The following is a 20,244-nucleotide window of genomic DNA, read 5'->3' as shown; positions in this document are numbered from 1 at the left end:
GTCCAAAATTCATAGCTCCAAAGGTTGTTACAAATTAATTTGAATTTCTCCAGCGTCCCACCAGTAGATGGTGAACAGCCCCCCCCCCTAAGGGTGTTAAAATTTGTGCGGATTTACTAGCGCCACGCCGTCTGAAGCGGTAATGAGCAGATACACGACAGCAGCGCTGTTTTATATCTTTTCAGGTTCAAGCAGAAAGATGTGGAACCAAGTGGTACTCGATTATGACGACTGGGTTTGGGGAAAACGTTTGTTTCATGAAAACAGTGATAAAATTATCATTTGTACATTTTTCAAAAAAAAATTTTATGGAAAATTTCAAATATACTTATTTCAGCAGATTCGTAAAGCAATATCCTATCGATTGGCGTATTTGGATTCTAATTTCATCTATAAATGACATGGTTACAAGCGTTCAAAACCTAACAGTTTTTCACCATACATATTTTTGATTTGCACCCCAGTATAGTCGACAAAGACGTAGTTCTACGTCAAAAATGTGTTCAACCTTTAATCCAAACTTCAGCTTGTGAATATGTCAATCTCGGTTGGTCGGATTTTATACGGTAGTTCTATTAAAATCAGACAAATTGTTGGAACCTTTAGTTCTAATTGCTAGAAATTTGAGGAATTTATAAGAAGTTTCGACGGCTTCAGGACAATCTAATAAATTTCAAGTAAATCTATTTCCGTGAAGATCAAGGAGCTCTAGGACAGCTCCATTAAATCCAGGAAAATTACAATAAATCTACAGTAGGAACCCTTCAAGAAGTTCCGATAATTTAACGATAGTGCAAAACATTTCAGGGAAGTTTAATGAACTTAAGGAAAATTAAGAAAGCTACACAGAAGTTCAGGTAACTTCAGAGATCTTCTGGGCAGCTCCATTAATACCTGGACAATCCATCAGGAGAATTGTGAAAACATTAGGGATTTCAGGAAAGTTTCATTAGCAAACTGCGCGAACATATGGGATGTTCCGAAAGGTTATGAAATTTTTGGGAACTTCAGGGAAGCTACAAAAATTTTAAAGTGGTTCCAATAGCTTTAGAAAAACTGCAAGAACTTTTAAGAAAATCTGAAAATTCAGAGATATCCAGAGAGCTTTAAGGAAGTCAAAAGAATTGCAGCGATGGGGAAATAACTTGAGGAAAATTGAGGAAAATTGAGGAAACTTTAAAAAAGTTTCAAGTACCCCAAAGAAGCTAGATTCAGAGCAGGGGGCAGTTCCAATAACTTCAGGGAAGCTCCGAGAACTTCAAGAATGTCTAGACTTTCAGGGAAGTTTAATGATATGCAAGCGAAAGTTCCGATAAATTCAGGTTAATTCCATAAACTTCAGAAAACTTTGATAACTCTTAACCCTGGGAATTTTAGGGAAGTTTAGAGAACTTCAAAGAACTTATGAAAATTTCAGAAATATTTATGAATCTATAAAGAACTTTAAACGTTTTTATGGAAGTTCTATTTATTTAAGGCTAGTACCAAGAACTTCAATTGAATTGAGAGAACTTCAAAAATACTTCTAGAGCAACTAAGTGCAAGGAAATTGAGGCAATGTTTAAGAAGTTCCGAGAAACTTAGGGAATCTCGGAAACGTCATCAAAGTTCCAAGACCTTCATTTAAATTTCGGAAACGTGAGGGATGTTACATGAGCATCAGGAACATGAGAACATTTTATCGTATAAAGAGAGAAGGATTAGTAATTTCCATTTAATTCCACTACCTTATTTGCTTATCCTTGACAGATACGCGTATTTCGTATACAATGTGCGGACTTCTTCAGTGTCTTGTACTAATACTCGACTAGTTCAAGACACTGAAGAAGTCTGCACATTGTAGGCAAATACTCTCTCTTTATACAGGTATTCCACTAAGACGCCCACATTCATCAGGATTTTATCGTAGTTCCATGATGTTCATGGAAGTTTACAAAACTGCAAAAAATTAAAAAATGCAGGAACTTCAGCGAAGATCAGAGCAGTGCCATTATGTTCAAGAAAATTAAGAGAAAATTAAGACGTCTTCAAGGACGTCAACTTCTGCAATGAAAATTCGCATTGCAACAACCTTGTTCAGGGCAGTGCTTCACAAAACCCGCAAGAACTTTGGAGAAGTTTCGAGAACTTCAAGAAAATTGTTAAAACTTCAGTAAGTTCCTAGAATTCCAAGAAATTTGCGGGAACTTTAGAGAAGATACATGATTATTAGGAAAATTACGGGAATTTTAGAGAGGTCCAAAGAAGTTCAGGGAAGTTAAATGATTTTAATGGAGCTACCGGAAACATCAGGGTAGTTTCAAAAACATTGAAAGACGCACGTGTCCGAGGTGGTGGATTAATCAATTTTCATGTACATCCGAATTTTCTTCACCAAATGTTAGTGTGGGAGCAAACATCTCTAAATCGGTTGGTTTTAAAATATTCTGTCGAAGGAAATTTTTGGTGCTCTTCAAAGCCATAAACCTATTATTTGTATGGAAAATTATGATAAAATTTATTAGTTCCACTTTCTCTTAACAGAATATTTTAAAATGAACGGATTTACACGCAAACCAAAAATTTATTACAATGAATGTTAGTTCATGAACATCGCAGCGAATGTTAGAAGTTTACCTTGCAGGCGATGTAATGGTTTTTTGCCTTTTTTATTTCGTGTTCTGTCTGTGCTTTCACCTACACAAGCAAGCATTTGCCTTGATTTTTATGTATAACATGGTAGAACGACGCACACACTTGCCTCAAATCTCTCCAGCAGAAAAAGCATACGAAGTCGAGTGTGAAAGGAAATGAGCGCTTCTTGTTTGCTTTTAGGCTCTCCTTATTCAGAAGCATGGAGAGAGCAGTGGAGGAAGCACAGGTCTGATAATCGCAACGTTCGTTGTTCGAGTCCAGTCGGCAACCTTTTTCCTATTTTTTTTCGACATAATTAATTTACCTCACTAATACACTCTACATTTTTCGGTCTCCAATTTTCTTGCATTGGACCGCAGCCAGGTATATCGCATCCTCGGTTCATGGGGTCTCCACTTACATCCTCTGATGATGAATCCCACAAAATTGTAAGCTAATCTTACATCCACCGGTTGGGTGTGGGAATGTTAGGACCCAAATTATCTTTTGGTGAAGAACAACCCGATGTGCATGAATGTTGATTTATCAGCCATTTTGGACACAGCGTGAGACGTTCAAGGCAGTTCCGTTAACTTTAATGAAGTCCTGGGAGTTTAAGAGAAGTCCAGACAAATTTGAGGAAGTTCAGAGAAATGCACGATAGCTTTGAGATCTTTAGAAGTGGCCATCGATCGATTCGACAAGGACTTCATCCGCCGAAATAATGTCACTATTCTTTCCCTCGATAATTTGACAATCCCTGAGGACAATCCTCTTTTGTCTATCAATGCTCCTTTCCGAATCGACGAATTCGACCTGGCCTTAAGTCGATGCAAGGGGACGATATAAGTTATCCCATGTTTCAACATCTTCCATCTAGCTCCAAGTTAGCTTTTTGGACATTTTGAACGATCACTGGACGGAAAATACCCAGCCCACGGTTTAGAAACACAGCCTGGTAGTCATTGGCGTAGCTAGACAATTTATTTGGAGGGGGCCTATATAATTCTGGAGGGGGCCTAGATAATTCTGGAGCGGGGGTTTAGATAATTATAAAGGGGTCCTGGCCTCCCTGGCACCCCCATTAGCTACGCCAATGCTGGTAGTCCCTATCCCCAAGCAAGGAAAGGCAGCCTCGACTCCAAATAACTTTCGGCCCATCTTGGTGAGTTGTTGCGCTAGCAAAATATTGCAGCGAATGGTCAACCGTCGTCTGATTCGCCATCTTGAGGACAACGATCTCCTTGACCACCGGCAGCACGCCTTCAGCCCGGGTTTGCTGGCCTTGGGGAGGTGTTACAATGAACGAAGATATGCAAGGGAACATTGTGTCCCTTGACCTGGAAAAAAGTCTACAACAGCGCCTGGACCCCCTTATTCAAAAAGACCACCCAGATCCTCGCAGTACGTTTGGATCGGTACTTAAGGTTTGGTGATAATTTTTATGAAATCAAGACCAAATGCAGCACACGCTTGAACAACCTATGAACAGCCTCTATCCTCCGGGTGTCTAAAATCACTGCGAACAGTGTAATATTTTACGGCATCGAGCTATTCTGTATGGCTGTACGACTCGATCAACACCAGACTAGCCTTCACATACAACATGGCAACTCGGATCGTTGCTGGACTTCTATCATCCACTCCCGCCGAATCCTGCAGCAAACTCGGTACCCTACCCTTCCAATATCAAGTTGCGGAAACTCTTTGCTGTAGGGCTATCAGCTACCTGGAGAAGAATTCCTGAAATTCTTAGGTCTTTCTCCTTCATGAGGGGATTAGAGTCCTCAGGTCCCTCGAACTCCATATTCTTTCCGGTGTCAAGGGTCCACTGGAATGGAGCTAGAGGATGGAACGCACCAACCCTCAACATCGACTGCGCGATTAGTAGAAGATTCCGGGCAGGTAACAACTCTCGTGCTATGCATGCCCACGTCGCGAAAATGCTGGGAAATAATTACCAGATGCCAAAAATTTCGCCAAATCTGTCCTCCGTACTGCCTGGTCCCAGGATTGGGCCAATATAAGAGAACCATTCATCCGAAAAGTGAAAGGTGTGATTAATAAATGGGTTGACGTCCCAAACTGGCGCGACCAACGCATCTTGTCCCACCTCCGATATGGACATACACACTCCACCCACAATATGGGAGGAGCATTGTCTTTCAGAAAGATATGTGAACCTCGCAGTACGACGATGACAGTTGAACACATCATTGTCAACTGCCCCTGTTTTCAAGGCATCCGGGACTTATATAACTAACTACAGAATACCCGTTTACCGAACCAAGACTACGTCCTAGATACAACTCCGTATTTAACTCTGTAAAACAAAAACTCTGTTATTAGAGGGGCTACCCTTCTGGAACCCCCAACTCCGAAACTAGGGGAGCTTCCTACTGGAACCTCCACTCTTCAAAACTCTGTGACTAGGGGCTCCCTTCATAAGCTCCCCCCTCTATGCCCAAAGAGACGAACCAGCCAGGTGCTGAAAGTCTCTATATATATAATAAAGCGAAATTAAAAGAAAATCTTTAGGGAAGTTGCATGAACTTCAGGGCAGTTTAGAGAATTTCACGAATATTCTGGGGGTACAGGAACTCTATGGCTTCTTCCTCACTGTTAGTATCTGACTGTAGCAAATTACAGTCGCCAGGACGTTCGCAGTTTTATGGCAAACTGATAATTTCAAAATATTTCTGATGAGGATTCCTAGAGAAAATCTGAGGAAACTCTGAGGTGAATTCCTAGAAAGTTCTAGGCCAAATTTTAAGGACGCTTGGAAATCTTGAATGTGATTCAGAATATTTTATGGGAAATTGGTGTTGAATTCCATGGGATTTCAAAAAAAGATTTTCAAGGGAATATTGAGATGAATTCTATTGAAAGAATAATCTCAGGGCAGTTCCAAGGATATTATCAGGAGATTTCCAAAGGAATTTAGAGATGAGTTCCAACTTAATGCTGAAGAGAATTTTAAGAAATTTCTGAAAGGATTCCAAGGGAGTGTGTTTTTAACGCAATTTTCAGGAGAATTTCAATATAATTTAGATAAAACTACTAAGGTTATTCTGAAGACTATACCAAAGGACTTCAGATGAATTTTCAAAGCGAATTTCAAGGAAGATTATTGATTGGACTTGTGAGAATTATTCACTGTAGAGGAGTTCCAGGCAAAATATCGAAAAAATAATCAAATTTAAGATTTCATCTCTCAGAATTCAATGAATTTTCGCATAGTTGTTCGCCCCGGGGAAAGTGACTAGTTTATGATTAGGTGGTCCACAACTCATCATGCGACATATCAAATGAGAATTCAAAAATAAGTTCAATCGTTAGATATATTCAGGATTTGTGAGGCCATATCTGGACCTGGTCTGGTTGTACCGGGAGAAGTGGCCAGTTTCTGACTAGGTGCAAAACCCAGTTGAAATTAAGGATACATCGACTCAGCTCCTTCCCCTCCTAAGTAAAAATTCGAATTTTATGAAGGTTCTGTAGACCATGATTTAGACTTGTAGAGTGCTTTAAAACCACGATACAATATGCGTTTTTCCAATACCTAATTCATTGCTTGTCACAGCATTCTCACTCCCCTCCCACCTTAAAAGCGTGGACAAATGGATCGCTCCTAACTCATATGAGAATTCAGAAACATGTTCAATAGAGTGATGCAAAATTTGAAATTTTTGCTCCACAATACTTAAACGATTTCAAATCGGATCCTGACTAACCTCTCAAAATTTGAACCCATTTGGTGAGAAACTGAGATGGCACAAACCATTTGAAGTTTGTATGGGAATTACTATGATAAAACCAAGATTTTTGTTCATGTCTATCTGATAATTCACCATATCGGTCTGCTTCAAAAACGTTCATTTGTACTTGTAGGAAATTAGCTACAACTATGCTCAAGACCACTTTTTGATTAAATGCAAGGATCGAAAGTTATCAATGGTTCAATGCGCTGATGTCTTATGATCATGCTCAATCAACTGCTCAGCAGGCAACATTGGTGTTTCTGGGACGTTGAATAGGACACAAAAATCATGGCTACTATGTCACACTGCAAAATACAGTGTTGCCTACAGAGCAGCTGCTTGATATTGTCATAAGTTTACCAATCTATTAAATAATTAATAACTTTTTCCTGTCTTGTTTTACATCGATCTTCAGCAAACTTCAAATGGCTTGTGCGAAGTCTGTTTCTAACCAAATGAGTTGTAACTTTGGGAGGCTAATCAGGACCCGATTTGACACCATTTAAGCATTGTGGAGCGAAAAAGTCAAATTTTGCATCAGTCTAATGTTCAATGATAGTACTATCTAGTGCCTAAGACCAACAGGCAACACACGGGCATGTTCTGACATTGACATGAAGGGTGTATTGCCAAAATCAGTTCCACGAGTATTGAAGTTGATTTCTACAAAAACCTTGAAAAAATAAATAAAATAAATTAAGTTAATATTAGTAGCAGCGATCGGGTGCTACTCAATATTTTGCGAGTAAAACACACGCTATTGCGAGACAGCACTTTCATTTCCAAAGAGACGTGAAAGAGCATTTTAAATCGTACAGCACATTTCATTATTCTTGTGTTGGAAAGCTGCCGCTCCAACGGTGTTAACTCTCTTTCTCTATCTCTTTTGCTTCTCCGAGAGTGTGCTTTTTCTATAGCTCCTAGCGCTGTAGGATAGCTGGCACACGAGGTATCTTTTATGCGCCTTTGGCTTAATTCATTTATCAAGTGTTAACAGGCGAGTGTTTAAGACAAGGGCCCCGTAATATCAGTATTCTTGGTTCGATTGCAGTCTGTCCCGTTTTATTATTATTTTTTAGCAATGTTATTTTTTATAAGGCAAATTAATGAAATTCATAACTAATTTTTCTGGCTAAAAAGCATAAGGCAATCTTATAAATATCGATCATTTACTTTGCTAAATGTAACGTGGTGGATTAATTAACATTCATTGACATAGGAGTTGTAACCACTGAAAGTTAGTTTTGGTGCTTAAATTAACAACTTGGTTGGTATATTGGAAAAAGGTGCAATTTTACAAACGGAAGTTTTGGTTCTTTAGAGCCGTTCCAAAATTTGTATGTAGTAAATTACGATAAAATTCATTAATTAAAATAGGTCTCCGCACTACTTAGCAAAACCGAAAGTCGATATTTTGTGGTTTTTTGAGTCCAACTTTATGCCATGTTTTCGCACGTATCTTTTTTTTTAAATTAGAAAAAATGTGATTTTTTTAGATTTTTGACATCTAAAATCAAAACGTTATTATTTGTTTTCAGAGCAGTGAACTTCCCCTCAAAAACAATCGATTTTGGACTGTTAGCAGCCAAACTTGATGTTTCCGCCACTTCGGACACAGATTGATACTTTTTTTTTTTTTTTTGTTTATTAATTTATTTGGTAAGGCTCAACCGAATTAACTTTACAGAGCCGAGGATTCTTGGTCACTATACAATACATCTTAAAAATATAGTCAAAAGGTACACCACAATAAACACTTTATCTTCCGCTATCCAAAAGCCTCCTCCATCAGAACTGGAGCCGCTTCCAGTAGTTTCATTGTATGGCAAATTGTTGTACGCCAACGAGGGTCAGAGCGCGTCCATTGCAACAATGGACGCAAAACGTGGTCAGCACTCACACACTCATCACGAAACGGTTGCTTTCCAAAGTCGACGACGCATCGACCGAAAGAACTGCTGATGAAGAACAATGAGGAGGACCACACAATGGTTGCTGCCGAGAAAACAGACGATCGCGTAGCACACATCGAGAGTGGTCTGCTTTTGTCGACAGCCGAGTGAACAATGACAGATTGATACTTGAAAATTTAGTGGACTGTTTTGCATGCAAAACACTGACCCAAAATAGCTTTTTCACAACAATTTAAAGAAAATTACACATCGAACTTACAAAAGATCTGCCTTGGAAAGAGCATAACAATTGTTTTTTTTTACCATGATATTGAACACCATTAAGTCATTGCAACCAGTGGTGGCACGAGTCCTGGAGTTTAACATTTTTTCCATAACATTTGATACATTTTGCGATAACCATTGTGACGACACACAAAAACAAACTGGCAAGCGGTAAAAATGTCATGACATTTCTAAACTGTTTTCTGCCAGCGACAGAACATTTTCGCACAAAGAAGCAGACAAGACCGGCGGCGCGCGCGACATAAATTTATGTCGTGTAGAATTTTGCTGATTTCTGGCTAATTACTGCATTTATTTGATGTTGATTGCATGGAATTAAAAGATAAGAATGAAGACTAACCACTCATAAGCATTGATGTTAAAATTATGCGTAAATAAGGGAGTTGGTAATTTACTGTCACACGCAAGCCTGCAGCTAAAATTTCATTACAATAAACTGTTTGGAAAAATCAGGCTGCGAGATTTTATTTATTCTCTATCTCCGCTGTTCGCTTGGAATGTAGTTATACACGGTCGCCCGTGTGCTGGCTGTTTTGTTTCGCTCTGGACGATGGTTTTTCAAAAAATGTACTGTTGCCACCTCTGATTGCAACACAAATCCTGTAAATCTCTAAGCCACGGCTACCTTGATTGAAAAGTGCTACTCCCGTCATAACACCGTGCACTACTCGATTGTGCTATACGCAAGTAGCACGTGTGCAATTCAACTACTCTCTTCTAAGAAATTTCTGTCTTCTTTGTCTCTTTCTCCTTCCAAATATAAGCAACGCACTCCCGTATTTGAGAGTAGCACTAGTGTTTTTGCACCAGTCTGAGTTTTTAGTCGATCGTTGATTAGAGTAGTGATGTAACTTTCAGTAGTGAAGTTAAATTTAGAAAACTTGTTATGCTTACAATCTTTGAAATTAAACCAAGCCCTGAACTTTCCTTGGTCTACAATTCTTGTAAGAAAGGTAAAACATTGCATCCTTACCGGAAACTATTGAATCAACTTACTGGAACCGTGTAGAACGGTGTCAGACAGAATAAGAAGCCTCTAGCCAGAGAAACCGTAAAATGGCTAAAAATATGCCATAAAGTTTAACACAATACACAATAACGGAAAAACGACCACCACAAACAGCTTCCTTTCCTTTCAGACTTTCTTGCCCTCCTGAGGATGCTGTGTGGCTTCAACAACAGAAGGTAGCTATAAAGGTCATTATTGTTGATGGTGCTGCTGTTTTGGAGCTTTGGTAGTCGGCAAAAAAGGGATTCGGCTATAAATAGAAGAACTTTTTGGTACGCCCCTCAGACGGTTTTGCTCCCGCCGTAGAGTCGTAGAATCAAGCTGATGGAGATGGAAGATGGGGAGCAGCCGCAGTCTGGAAGGTGCTTTTAATGGACCTGTTGAATTAGTTAGCTTTTAATTAATAGATAATTTCGCCTTTTGCTCGGTGCTAACAACGGAAAGTGATTCGCCGGACTAATATCACCATGACCTTGATGATTAGGAGGGTTTTCACTGTGTTTAGGGGTTTTGTTCAGGATACTTGGAGTCTTGGAACATGAAGAATGTCATTGTATTATATGTAGCTTGCTCTCATACTTCGTTAATTCACTGTGGATTACGTCCAGTGATGCCGCATTTATCCGAGACTTCGTGTGTATTTTGTGCTTAAACATTTTTTTCATCTGTAAGTCTCAACAATTTGTATAATTTGTAATCTTTTTTTTATCAAAAATCTGTATCTGTATTTTTAGATACCCGCATCAAAAAAAAATGTGTATCATTGCAGATTAACCTGTATTTGCGGCATAACTGCCTGCGTATTTCCTACTGTAGTATTGCGTCAATCCTCTACAGATTGAGTCCCCTTTTGATAAGTTTTTTTAAACTAACCTTTTGACAAAGGAATACGTCTGTGATTTCTATATGGGAGTACACTTTGTGAAAGCCGAAAATGGAATATGTAACGAAATTATGAAAGATTTTGAACCTTAATAACTCAGCTGCCCCTGCGCCAATTTCAATAATTTTATCACCAGTCGACAAGAAATATTTCCACGCATCGATAAAAATGCGAAAATTTTTAATTTTCAACAAACAACTATTGAAAAAGTGGGAAATGTCAAGAATTTTTTTAAAGCGTCGAAATAACTAATAAATCCACGAATTACGTACATGCATATGCTGCTTCCTCTACACAATCATCAGAGAGTCGTTAGTAGACGAAACAAGTCGAAGTGGCATTCGCCCCCGATCTTCGGGTGTGTGCAAATAAGGAGGATGCAATTGCGTATCATTGTGCACATTCATCGCTATATTCAGAACCACACGCCCCCAACGATCACACAAAATGCTCTCAAGAGTTGTGATCTTGTAACCAAATTTGGAAGCAGGGGTGCAAGTGATTTTCGTTAATAACTCGACGGCAAACACATTAATTGATACGTTTGTTGTTCTGGATGATAGAAGAACATTGCAGACATAGTGCGAAATAGGATCGAAAGAGGAAATCGATTAAGAGAATTGACTTTCACCCCTTTGCTTCTAAGCCTCTTAATTCAGTCGTCGGCATAGCAATGTAAACTAGTATCGCACCGCTTTTGGCTCTTGGGTTACACTTGCTGGTTGCAATTCTGCTGTTCGACATTTTTGAAGGACCACCAAAAAACATGAAATTATACTATTTTCTAGGGATTTCTAAAAGTCCAATTATTCGATTAACGATTAATCGCAAAGATTTTTCCAGCTATTCATGACGTGAAATAGGATCATAAATTCGCCGAAAAAAGTGTTAAGCGTCTTTCTGCCAAAGGCTAAGATTTACCAACTTGTTAGGAGAAGGTGTTTAACGAGAAAAACTAAAAAAGGGGAGGAGCTTTAGCTGGGTGGACACTGATATTCTGCGACCTTCCAAACTGTCGGAGTTCAACCCCTGTCCAGCAGTTGACGGGTTGAGGCTCTTGCGAGTGCCCAATCAATGAACCGAAGAATATGGGATTGTCCGGTTCGATTTTCTGATCCAGTTGCCTACACGTCATCATCATCTTCCAAAGGCTTTAAACGTGTACTTCCATCGGCCGTTCTCAGGGCCATCATGATTTTCCAAAAGAGTTAAATTTCTGAACATGTCTCAACTAAAATTCAAATGGAAGTAGGCTGTGCCGGCGAACGGTCGGGTTTATTTTTGCTGTCAAGATTTTTTCTCGTGATTCCCCGATTCTCGTTTCATCCTCAGTCTTGGGAAAAATGTGTTTTGATTGAATAATCACCGGTTTCCAGTGCGGAAATTGTTCCTACACAAGTTTAATAATCAACATATCAAGTGAAATTATCGTAATAAAGTGCTAACACACCCAAAAATGAACCAAGCCGAAGTGGCCAAGCTGATGTCACAGCTGAAGGTTGCGATCCGGCCCCGTCATCGCAACTTGAAAAACATCGACGGACCGGAAGGGCGGCTCGACAAGCTTCGCAAAACCGTGACGGCGCTGATCAAACACGAACGGATCGAGCTGAACTACCAGCGAGCGATCTCCGATGCCATCCGGTACGGGGATTGCCACAAGCCGACGATGGAAATGGCCGACTATTGGCTGACGGAGAAGCAGCTGGTGCACAAGCTATTCAAGGTGCTGGCGCCCAGGTTCGAAGAGTACAAAGTGTCCTCCACGCGGATGTAAAAGGCACCGAAAGAATATCCCGGCTGGTATCGGAAGCGCGCGGTACTGGAGCTGCGGGGAAATCCGTATCCTTCGCTGGTGCAGAATTTGTACCAGAATCGGAATTTACTGCACAATGTTTTGCTGGACGAGGCGCGCAAGGATTTCCGCAAGGAAAAGTACGCGGAAATTGCGGCGCAGATTGGCGGTACGATGGAGACTCACTCATCACATTGGAACAACCAGATAAGTACATATGCTTGTTATTTTATTCTACACATATATCCCAATCATTTTATAACTAAATACGTGCCAGAATAAAAAGTTTTTTTTTTATTCTGGACGTGAGAATACACTTGTGTATTTTTGCGGGGCTTATTGTACCAGAAAATGACCTCAGAATGTACGTGCAGAAACAGGCATTCTTGAAATGGGTCGTTTGATGTACGATAGAGCTGTCACCTTCCATCTCCAGGGCTAAAAATATTTGCACATTCGACATACAGAAAATGCAGATAAGTTTCTTCCATAAAAACTCGATGGATTGTACTCACACACACACATGTCTCAACTAAAATTCATATCAAAAGGTGCTTTTCAGGGCAATCATAGTCATACTAAAGATAATTACGCTCAAATTCCTATTCCTACACAAAACACAAGCTCCTGCTGCAGTTAACAAATAAAATTTATGATATAAGACCACGTAGTCCTACATTACGTACAACCCCATAGGGCTGCCCCTTGTAGTTTTTTTTTACTTGACTTGAACGAATGGCACTATCATCACTCATGGCATAATTTTACGAGATTTTGGGAGAATGCTTAGGAAAAGAGAATTGTAGGGAAGTTCCACTTGTTTTTATGTGGTTTAAGGCCTGTTGAAAAGTCTGGACGCAGGTTCCAATACATCAAGATATTCTAACACTGCAGCAAAAAAAAAAAAAACTTAAGAATTCCAAAAGAACCACTTCTGATTTTTCACCACAAGAATTTAATATGGAAATCATAAGTCAGACTTTCATACGGCAAAACATAGAAATTCGTATATCAGCTAATGAAAGTAAAAGATAAAGTATTATAAATTTGGAGCAGACTGGACTGGAAGCTTGAATGTTCAGATTATTAAGTCCGTGAATTGCACTTTCGTCTATTAACGCTTGGAAATCCAATAAGCTAAAGCAGTATAAGAACCACCTCGAAGTGCGATAATCATTCATAAGTCGTGCTCATGGCTTTCATAAGTGAGCAGTGTCACGCCAACTGACGAATCGATTTTATTGTTCCCTCTCCGAATTCCATGAAACTTCGCACAAATGTTCACTAGGGGCAATGAACCAAGTTTGTGCTGGAACTCGGAATTTTTCTAAACATTTGTGTTCGATATTTTTCAATAAATCATAGCACGAAAACCGATCACTTCTAAGATGTTCCGAGAAATTCAGGGAAGTACAGAGACCTTCAGAAAATGTATGAAAGCTTCAGTCATAAGTTCTACTCTGCGAAGCGTTACATTGTCAATGCAGTAGTCGTAAAGGATTGAACTCTTAGAGCGGTGAAACGTCATCACTGCACACTTTGGAACGCTTATTGCGACGGCACCAATCCACAAACAAATCTAGTTGGAATTCAGGAAATTTCCGGAAACTTCAGCAATGCTCCGAGAGAATTTCTGGAACGCAACAAAAATTATATGTTCCTCCGGAAAATGTGGGAGCATTTTAAGGGTGTTGAAATTTCAAGATCTTCAAAAACTATGCACCGATATGTTCAAGAAATTCCAGAGAACTTCTAAGAAATTAAGATGTTTTGTTGTAGTTTCATGATATTCAGCGAAGTTCCGAGTAGTTCAAGGACGATCAGAACACTGCCATCAACTTTGCAATGGAAATTTGTAGTGACTTACAAGCTTGTAAGTCACTACAAATTTCCATTCCAAGTAACATTGCAAGCTTTATAGAGGTTTTATAGTACTCTACAAGTCTTATTCATGGTCTACAGAACCCTCATAAAACCAAAATTGTTACTTGGGAGCAGTTCCATGGAATTATGGCATATTCCGAGAATTCTATGATTGATCCGAAAACTTCAGAAGCGTTAGGAAATTATGAATATGTATAAGCAATTTTGCTGGAACATTAAGCAAATTTTGAAAACTTCAGGTTAGCGTAGAAAACTTCAGGGATGTCCAGATTAGTTCAGAGAAAATGAGTGATTTAAGGAAAATTTCGTGAGCATTTTAGAGTTTATTAATCTTAAGGAAAATTGTTGAAACTTCAAGGCAAATTAATTAATTTAAATAAAATTGCCAGTTCTTTTAAAAAATACCGAGAAATTCTTGGCAGTCTAGAGAACTTTATGGAAATTCAGAAATCTTTTGTGAAGTTTTGATAACAGTCTAAGGGCAGTGCCTTCAGAAAAATCTTAAGAGCTACAAGAAAATTACGGGAGTTTAAAGAAGTTCCACAAAATTCAGAAAAAAATCGAAAACTTCACAGAACAGCAGAGATTGTCACAAACATTTCGAAAACACCATAGAAGTCTATGGAACTTAAGGGAAGATCCGAGAAATTCAGAAACTTTCATGAACACTAATTAAATGCGGGAGCATTTCCAAGAAGTTTAGTAAGCTTCAAAAATAGGAGGAATTTTAACGAAAAACATTTTTCTTTTCTTTATCACCGTGATTTTTAGCCGTAGGCTAGTTCCTCACGTTATACAGCAGATGGTCAGGCTAGATCCTGATATATCAGCGGGAATCAGTTCTTTTAGTTTCAGAAAATTAATGGGAAATTTTAAGAAGTTCCCAGTTTCAAAGAACTTTAGAGATGTTAAGAAAATTATTGAGGTCTTAAACATTTTAAGGACAGTTCAATTAAATTCCTGGCAGTAGAACAAGCTTCATGAGAACTGCAAAAACTTTAGAGAAGTTTCGAGATCTTCAGGAAAGAACAGAGAACTTCAGAGCAGTTCCGTTAACATTAGCGAAATTACATAAATTTTACAGTAGTTTAGAGAACTTCAGCGAATTGTTAAAGCTTTAAATCTAATGACCGTTAGAAAAATAGAGGAAACTTTAGGAAGTCCGAAAAAGTTCAGGGAATCTTAAAAAATTGATGAAAAGTATTGTGAGGTAGCTGACTAGCCCGTTAGTTTCTCAAACTATAAAATAATGTCAAGACAGTTTCATTGACTTCAGGAAACTATTGGGAATTTTCAAGTAGTCCAGAATAGTCCATTCCATATTCAACGAAAATTTCTCGTGAAAAATCACTTGAAGTTTTCCTCAGCATTCAGGAGAATACAAATCCCGAAACTCTCTTGGAATTATTATAGAAATTCACTTGCAATGCTTCTCTGAATTTTCTTAAAAACATATCACCGGAATAAAGTTAGAATATTTCTCTCAATCCCATGAAATGTTCCTAAAAAAATTCGTTGAAACTATCCTCCGAATTCAATCGTCCTCGGAATTATCTTAAAATTTTCCTCATTAAGAAACCCTGTGGAAAGAATCTTCACTTGGAAGTCTACTCACATTGAAAGTGTCCTTTGCATTTCTCCTCATGAATTCCTTAGATTTCTCCTCATAAGTTGTTTAGCAAACTCTTCTGGAATTCTTTTCCGAATTCCTTTGAAGATCTCCTGGAGTTTTCTCAGATTTAATTGTAACTGTCCTTTAAGCATCCGCCCACATCTAAGTATTCTCCAAAAATTTCCAAGGACTGATTCGTTTTCTCCGACCAACTTAATGAAATTATCCTTGGAATGCCTTTAGAATTTTCCTATAAATTTCATAGCGATCTTTTTTTTTATCTTTATTAGAGAGATTTTTAGCCATAGGCTAGTTCATCTCTTATTCATAGCAATCGAGTTTTCATTAAAATTTACTTTGAATTCAATAAATAGATTTCTTGGAATTCTACTCAAAACTCCAAGTGTCCAAGATAAATCTGACTGGGAAAAAAATAAGATTCTGAGACTTCAGATAAGGTTTTACGCAAATAATTTGAGATCTTATATGAATATCCCAAATATGGATTATTGATAGAAATATTCAGAATGCTGAACTTTTTAACTTTGCTAATCAATCTATATCTATCTATCTATATATATATATATATAAAAATGAATTTCTGTCTGTCTGACCCTTATAGACTCGGAAACTACTGAACCGATTGGCGTGAAAATTTGTATACAGGGGTTTTTGGGGCCGTGGAAGGTTCTTATGATGGTTCGAGACTCCTCCCCCTTCTGTAAGGGGGAGCTCCCATACAAATGAAACAGAAATTTCTGCATAACTCGAGAACTAATCAAGCAAATGGAACCAAATTAGGCATGTGGGGGCGAGTGTGGGGGTATAAGGAGATAATCATAGGGGGTAGCCCCTTAGATAATAGGGGGGGGGGGGCTACGTACGATATAGCATGCTTTTTTTTAAATCGGCGCATAAACTCAAGCTAATATTGAATCCCGAGCAAGACCGGGCACACTCAGCTAGTATATATATAAATGAATTTCTGTCTGTCTGTGTGACCCTTATAGACACGGAAACTACTGAACCGATTGGCGGGAAAATTGGTATTCATGGGTTTTTGGGGCCGGGAAAGGTTCTTATGATGGTTCGATACCCCTCCCCCTCTGTTAGGGGGGCTCCCATACAAATGAAACAGAAATTTCTGCATAACTTGAGAACTAATCAAGCAAATGGAACCAAAGTTGGCATGTGGAGGTATAAGGAGATATTCATATAAGGTAGCCCCTTAGATAAGAGGGGGGGGGGCTACGTACGATATAGCATCCTTTTTTTTTTTCTTCGCATACACTCATGCTAGCTAGTTTAAAATAAATCAAATGCACATGGCTTCATAGCATTTAGGGTTTTTGCCCTTTCATAATTTGGAAGATAGTGAACTCAATTTTTTTTTCGAAACACTAGGGTACTGGGAATTGTTGAGATCTGAGATTTAAAACAATTTCTGACATTTCAAAATGTGTACACATCTAGGATTACCGTATCGAACGGCTGCTCTGGAACCTGCGCATTTGCAGGCCAGTACTTGGTTTCCTTCTTCAGCCATTCTGGGCCATTCCACCACAAATAATTGCTCGCTATCTGAGCTGGAGTGGCTCATGTCGAAATTATGTCAGCGGTACTTTCGATTTCTGGAATGTGGTTCCAGATTCCACCTTTTGTCACATGTTGTATATTTGATTCACGATTGGCCACAAAGACCTGCCATTTAGACGGGTGTGACGAAATCCAGCATTTTACGCTTTATCGCTTGCATCGCTGAATCCGTGGAATTCGCACGAGATTACATCTCTTCCGAACCTGATCCATCGAGGAACAGACATAGCGTTCAACTTGCAAAGATTGGTTGTGAACTCTAATCATTATGACTGAAGCTCATCACTTAGTGGTTCATCTCTTGAGTACTTCGCTTTCCCAAAGCTCTTGAAGAAAGAGTTTTTTTCTTGGAATACCACCGGACCATAGGAGTCGAAAAGACGTGCTCGGAGAAAAAAACACGATCCGAGCTTTCGGACAAGCATCTTCCTATCGACGACCTTTATATTCCCGAAACGCTCCACTGCTCCACGGAATGTGGTCCAGCATTGCAGATTGGGCAATCCTCATACGGCGACACCACAGCATGAACTACTGAGTTCTTGTAGGACTTTCTGCACTCGTTGCTCCTTCGTGCTGACGTCGACTGCAGGATAGTAATTCTCCAGAAACTCCTCCATTACCTTGTAGAACAGCTCTGGGTTAAGTTGAAACTGCATCATTGTTAAGTTAGGGGCTGTTCATTAGCTACGTAGACAGTTCTTTCGGATTCTTGACCCCCCTCCCCCTGCGTAGACAATTGTCTGAACAAAAAAAAACTAATTTTGTATGGGCCGTGGATAATTTCCAAACCCCCCCCTAAACTGTCTACGTAGTTTATGGATAGATCCTTAGTATTGGTATAATTTTCCTTCCACCTGATCGCAAGAATGATTTACTTAGCGTGAATAACCATATCGAGTATATAGAAGCGATTCATTCATACCTTGGGAACAACGATCATGCTATTCGCTTGGCGATTATAATCAATGGGGAAATGCCTGGAACACAATCTCATCGGGGCTACCTTTAAATCACGTTTTTCAGAGGTGCCGCCATCAGGGTTCTGCATTTTCGAAACAAAGAAAAGAAAATGAACTCTCCGCAGAATCGCTTCATTTCAAGCAATATCATTTTCGTGTAAGTCATTGTGTTTCTTTTTATAGAGTCACGATGAATATTCCTCCTGTCAAAATGTCAATAGAGGTACCAGACATGTTTTGCACTGCAGTGTCCTCTGTGAACAATTATAGGAAAACAGATTGTGTGTAGTTTCCGATAGATGTCACCGCAAACAACAGCCGTGACATCTGATGGAACATGAATGCAGAAGCTTGACAAAATGTTGGTTGGAAATGCTAACATGAAGCTTTAGTGTGATAATTTATTAGCTAGAGAATGGTGTTTTTGAAGAGGGTAGGTGGATAGTTCCGTTAGAGTACGGCAGTATGAAAATTGAATAGAAGTTGAAAATGAGCGAAGGGCCATTAATGCGACAGTTTTTAAAGATAGACGCACATCTTTTGCCTAACCCGTACGATGTACGCGGAGACTTGAAGTATGTCTCCAAGTCTACAGGCAAAAAATGTCCCTCTTTTGCTCATAAACTGACTGCGGCTGTGGAATAGTTCTAGCGACGTTGTCATCACTTCCTAAAGCCCCACGTTGCGAGAGCATTTCCAGTCGATGGTGTACATTTTTTGCCTGTAGACTTGGAGACATACTTCACGTCTCCGCGTACATTGTACGGGTTAGGCAAAAGATGTGCGTCTATCTTTAAAAACTGTCGCATTAATGGCCCTTCGCTCATTTTCAACTTCTATTCAATTTTCATACTGCCGTACTCTAACGGAACTATCCACCTACCCTCTTCAAAAAGATCATTCTCTAGCTAATAAATTATCACACTAAAGCTTCATGTTAGCATTTCCAACCAATTCTGAAAATCGCTAACTTCGCGTATGAAGTAACATAAAAAAACACTTTGAATGTTGACAAAATGATTAATTGAAGCAAAGAATGACTCGAAAACTGCTTCGTTTAATTCACATTCACCTCAATTTGGGGTTCATTCGACTTGTCACGCGTCGCATTCTCAGGCATCAAAACATAGTATCCGCAGAATATCGTTTGCCGATAGGGATGGCATCCAGATTATATGTAGTAATAAAATGTTATTTTATATTAAATGAAAATTAAATTAACTATGCTATTCTGGAGTCCAAGATGGCGGCCATCGGGCTCAGGAAAAGTCTCAAATACCTTTCAATTTGGGTATTTTTGGAACAGGAACGAAAATCGATGTCCGCCGCCATTTTGGAATCCAATATGGTGGCCATCGGGTTTCAGAAAAACCGTCAAATACCCTACAATATGGGAACGACGCGTAGATACTGAAAATCGATATTTGATGCCTTTTGTACGGTATTTGATACTTCTTCTGAAATCGCAAGCCACCTTTCTTAAAATTCAAGATGGCGTCGGACATCAATTTCCAGCCTCTAGATGTCACCTCGATTCCAAAAATACCCTCATTGATCAGTATTTGACAGTATGTCCCACTTTTTCTGAAATCGGAAGCCACCATCTTGGATTTTAAAATGGTGCCAGACATCGATTTGCGGTCTCTAGACATCATCCCAATTCCAAAAATACCTATATCGATGGGTATTTCACAGTATTTTCCATTTTTCTTAAAATTGAAGCCGCCAACTTGTATTTCAAAATGACGTCTAGTATTTATTTTCGATCTCTAGAAAAAATAAAAATAAAAATACCCATATTGATGGGTCGACATCAGCATTTCCCATTTTTCCTGAAATCAGAAGCCGTCATCTTGGATTTCAAAATGTCGGCGGATATTGACTTCTGGCCTCTTGACGTCAATCCTATTTAAAAAAGCTATAGGGAGCTG

The 20,244-nt window shown here is 39.1% G+C and overlaps 2 protein-coding genes across 3 annotated transcripts in view; one reads left to right on the top strand and one right to left on the bottom strand.

Annotated features, from left to right (window-relative positions):
- The window catches only part of LOC135699491 (uncharacterized), an 813,870-nt gene that overhangs the window by 22,065 nt on the left and 771,561 nt on the right, over nucleotides 1-20,244 (bottom strand). The window lies entirely within an intron of this gene.
- On the top strand, nucleotides 11,767-12,422 carry LOC135699484 (large ribosomal subunit protein bL17m-like). Its single transcript, XM_065219765.1, has one exon. The coding sequence runs from the start codon at nucleotides 11,921-11,923 to the stop codon at nucleotides 12,239-12,241; it is 321 nt and encodes a 106-aa protein (XP_065075837.1). The 5' UTR covers nucleotides 11,767-11,920; the 3' UTR covers nucleotides 12,242-12,422.

This window comes from Ochlerotatus camptorhynchus, unplaced genomic scaffold (assembly GCF_037179485.1).
Source record: "Ochlerotatus camptorhynchus isolate MF236.1 unplaced genomic scaffold, CSIRO-AGI_Acam_v1.1 ptg000111l, whole genome shotgun sequence".
NCBI classification, from domain to species: domain Eukaryota; kingdom Metazoa; phylum Arthropoda; class Insecta; order Diptera; family Culicidae; genus Ochlerotatus; species Ochlerotatus camptorhynchus.
The sequence above is the reverse complement of the archived record's forward strand: the minus strand, read 5'-3'. Positions and strand labels throughout refer to the sequence as shown.

Bases quoted from the DNA above. Each gene is read 5' to 3' on its own strand.
- LOC135699484 (XM_065219765.1), top strand. From the start codon at position 11,921: ATGAACCAAGCCGAAGTGGCCAAGCTGATGTCACAGCTGAAGGTTGCG.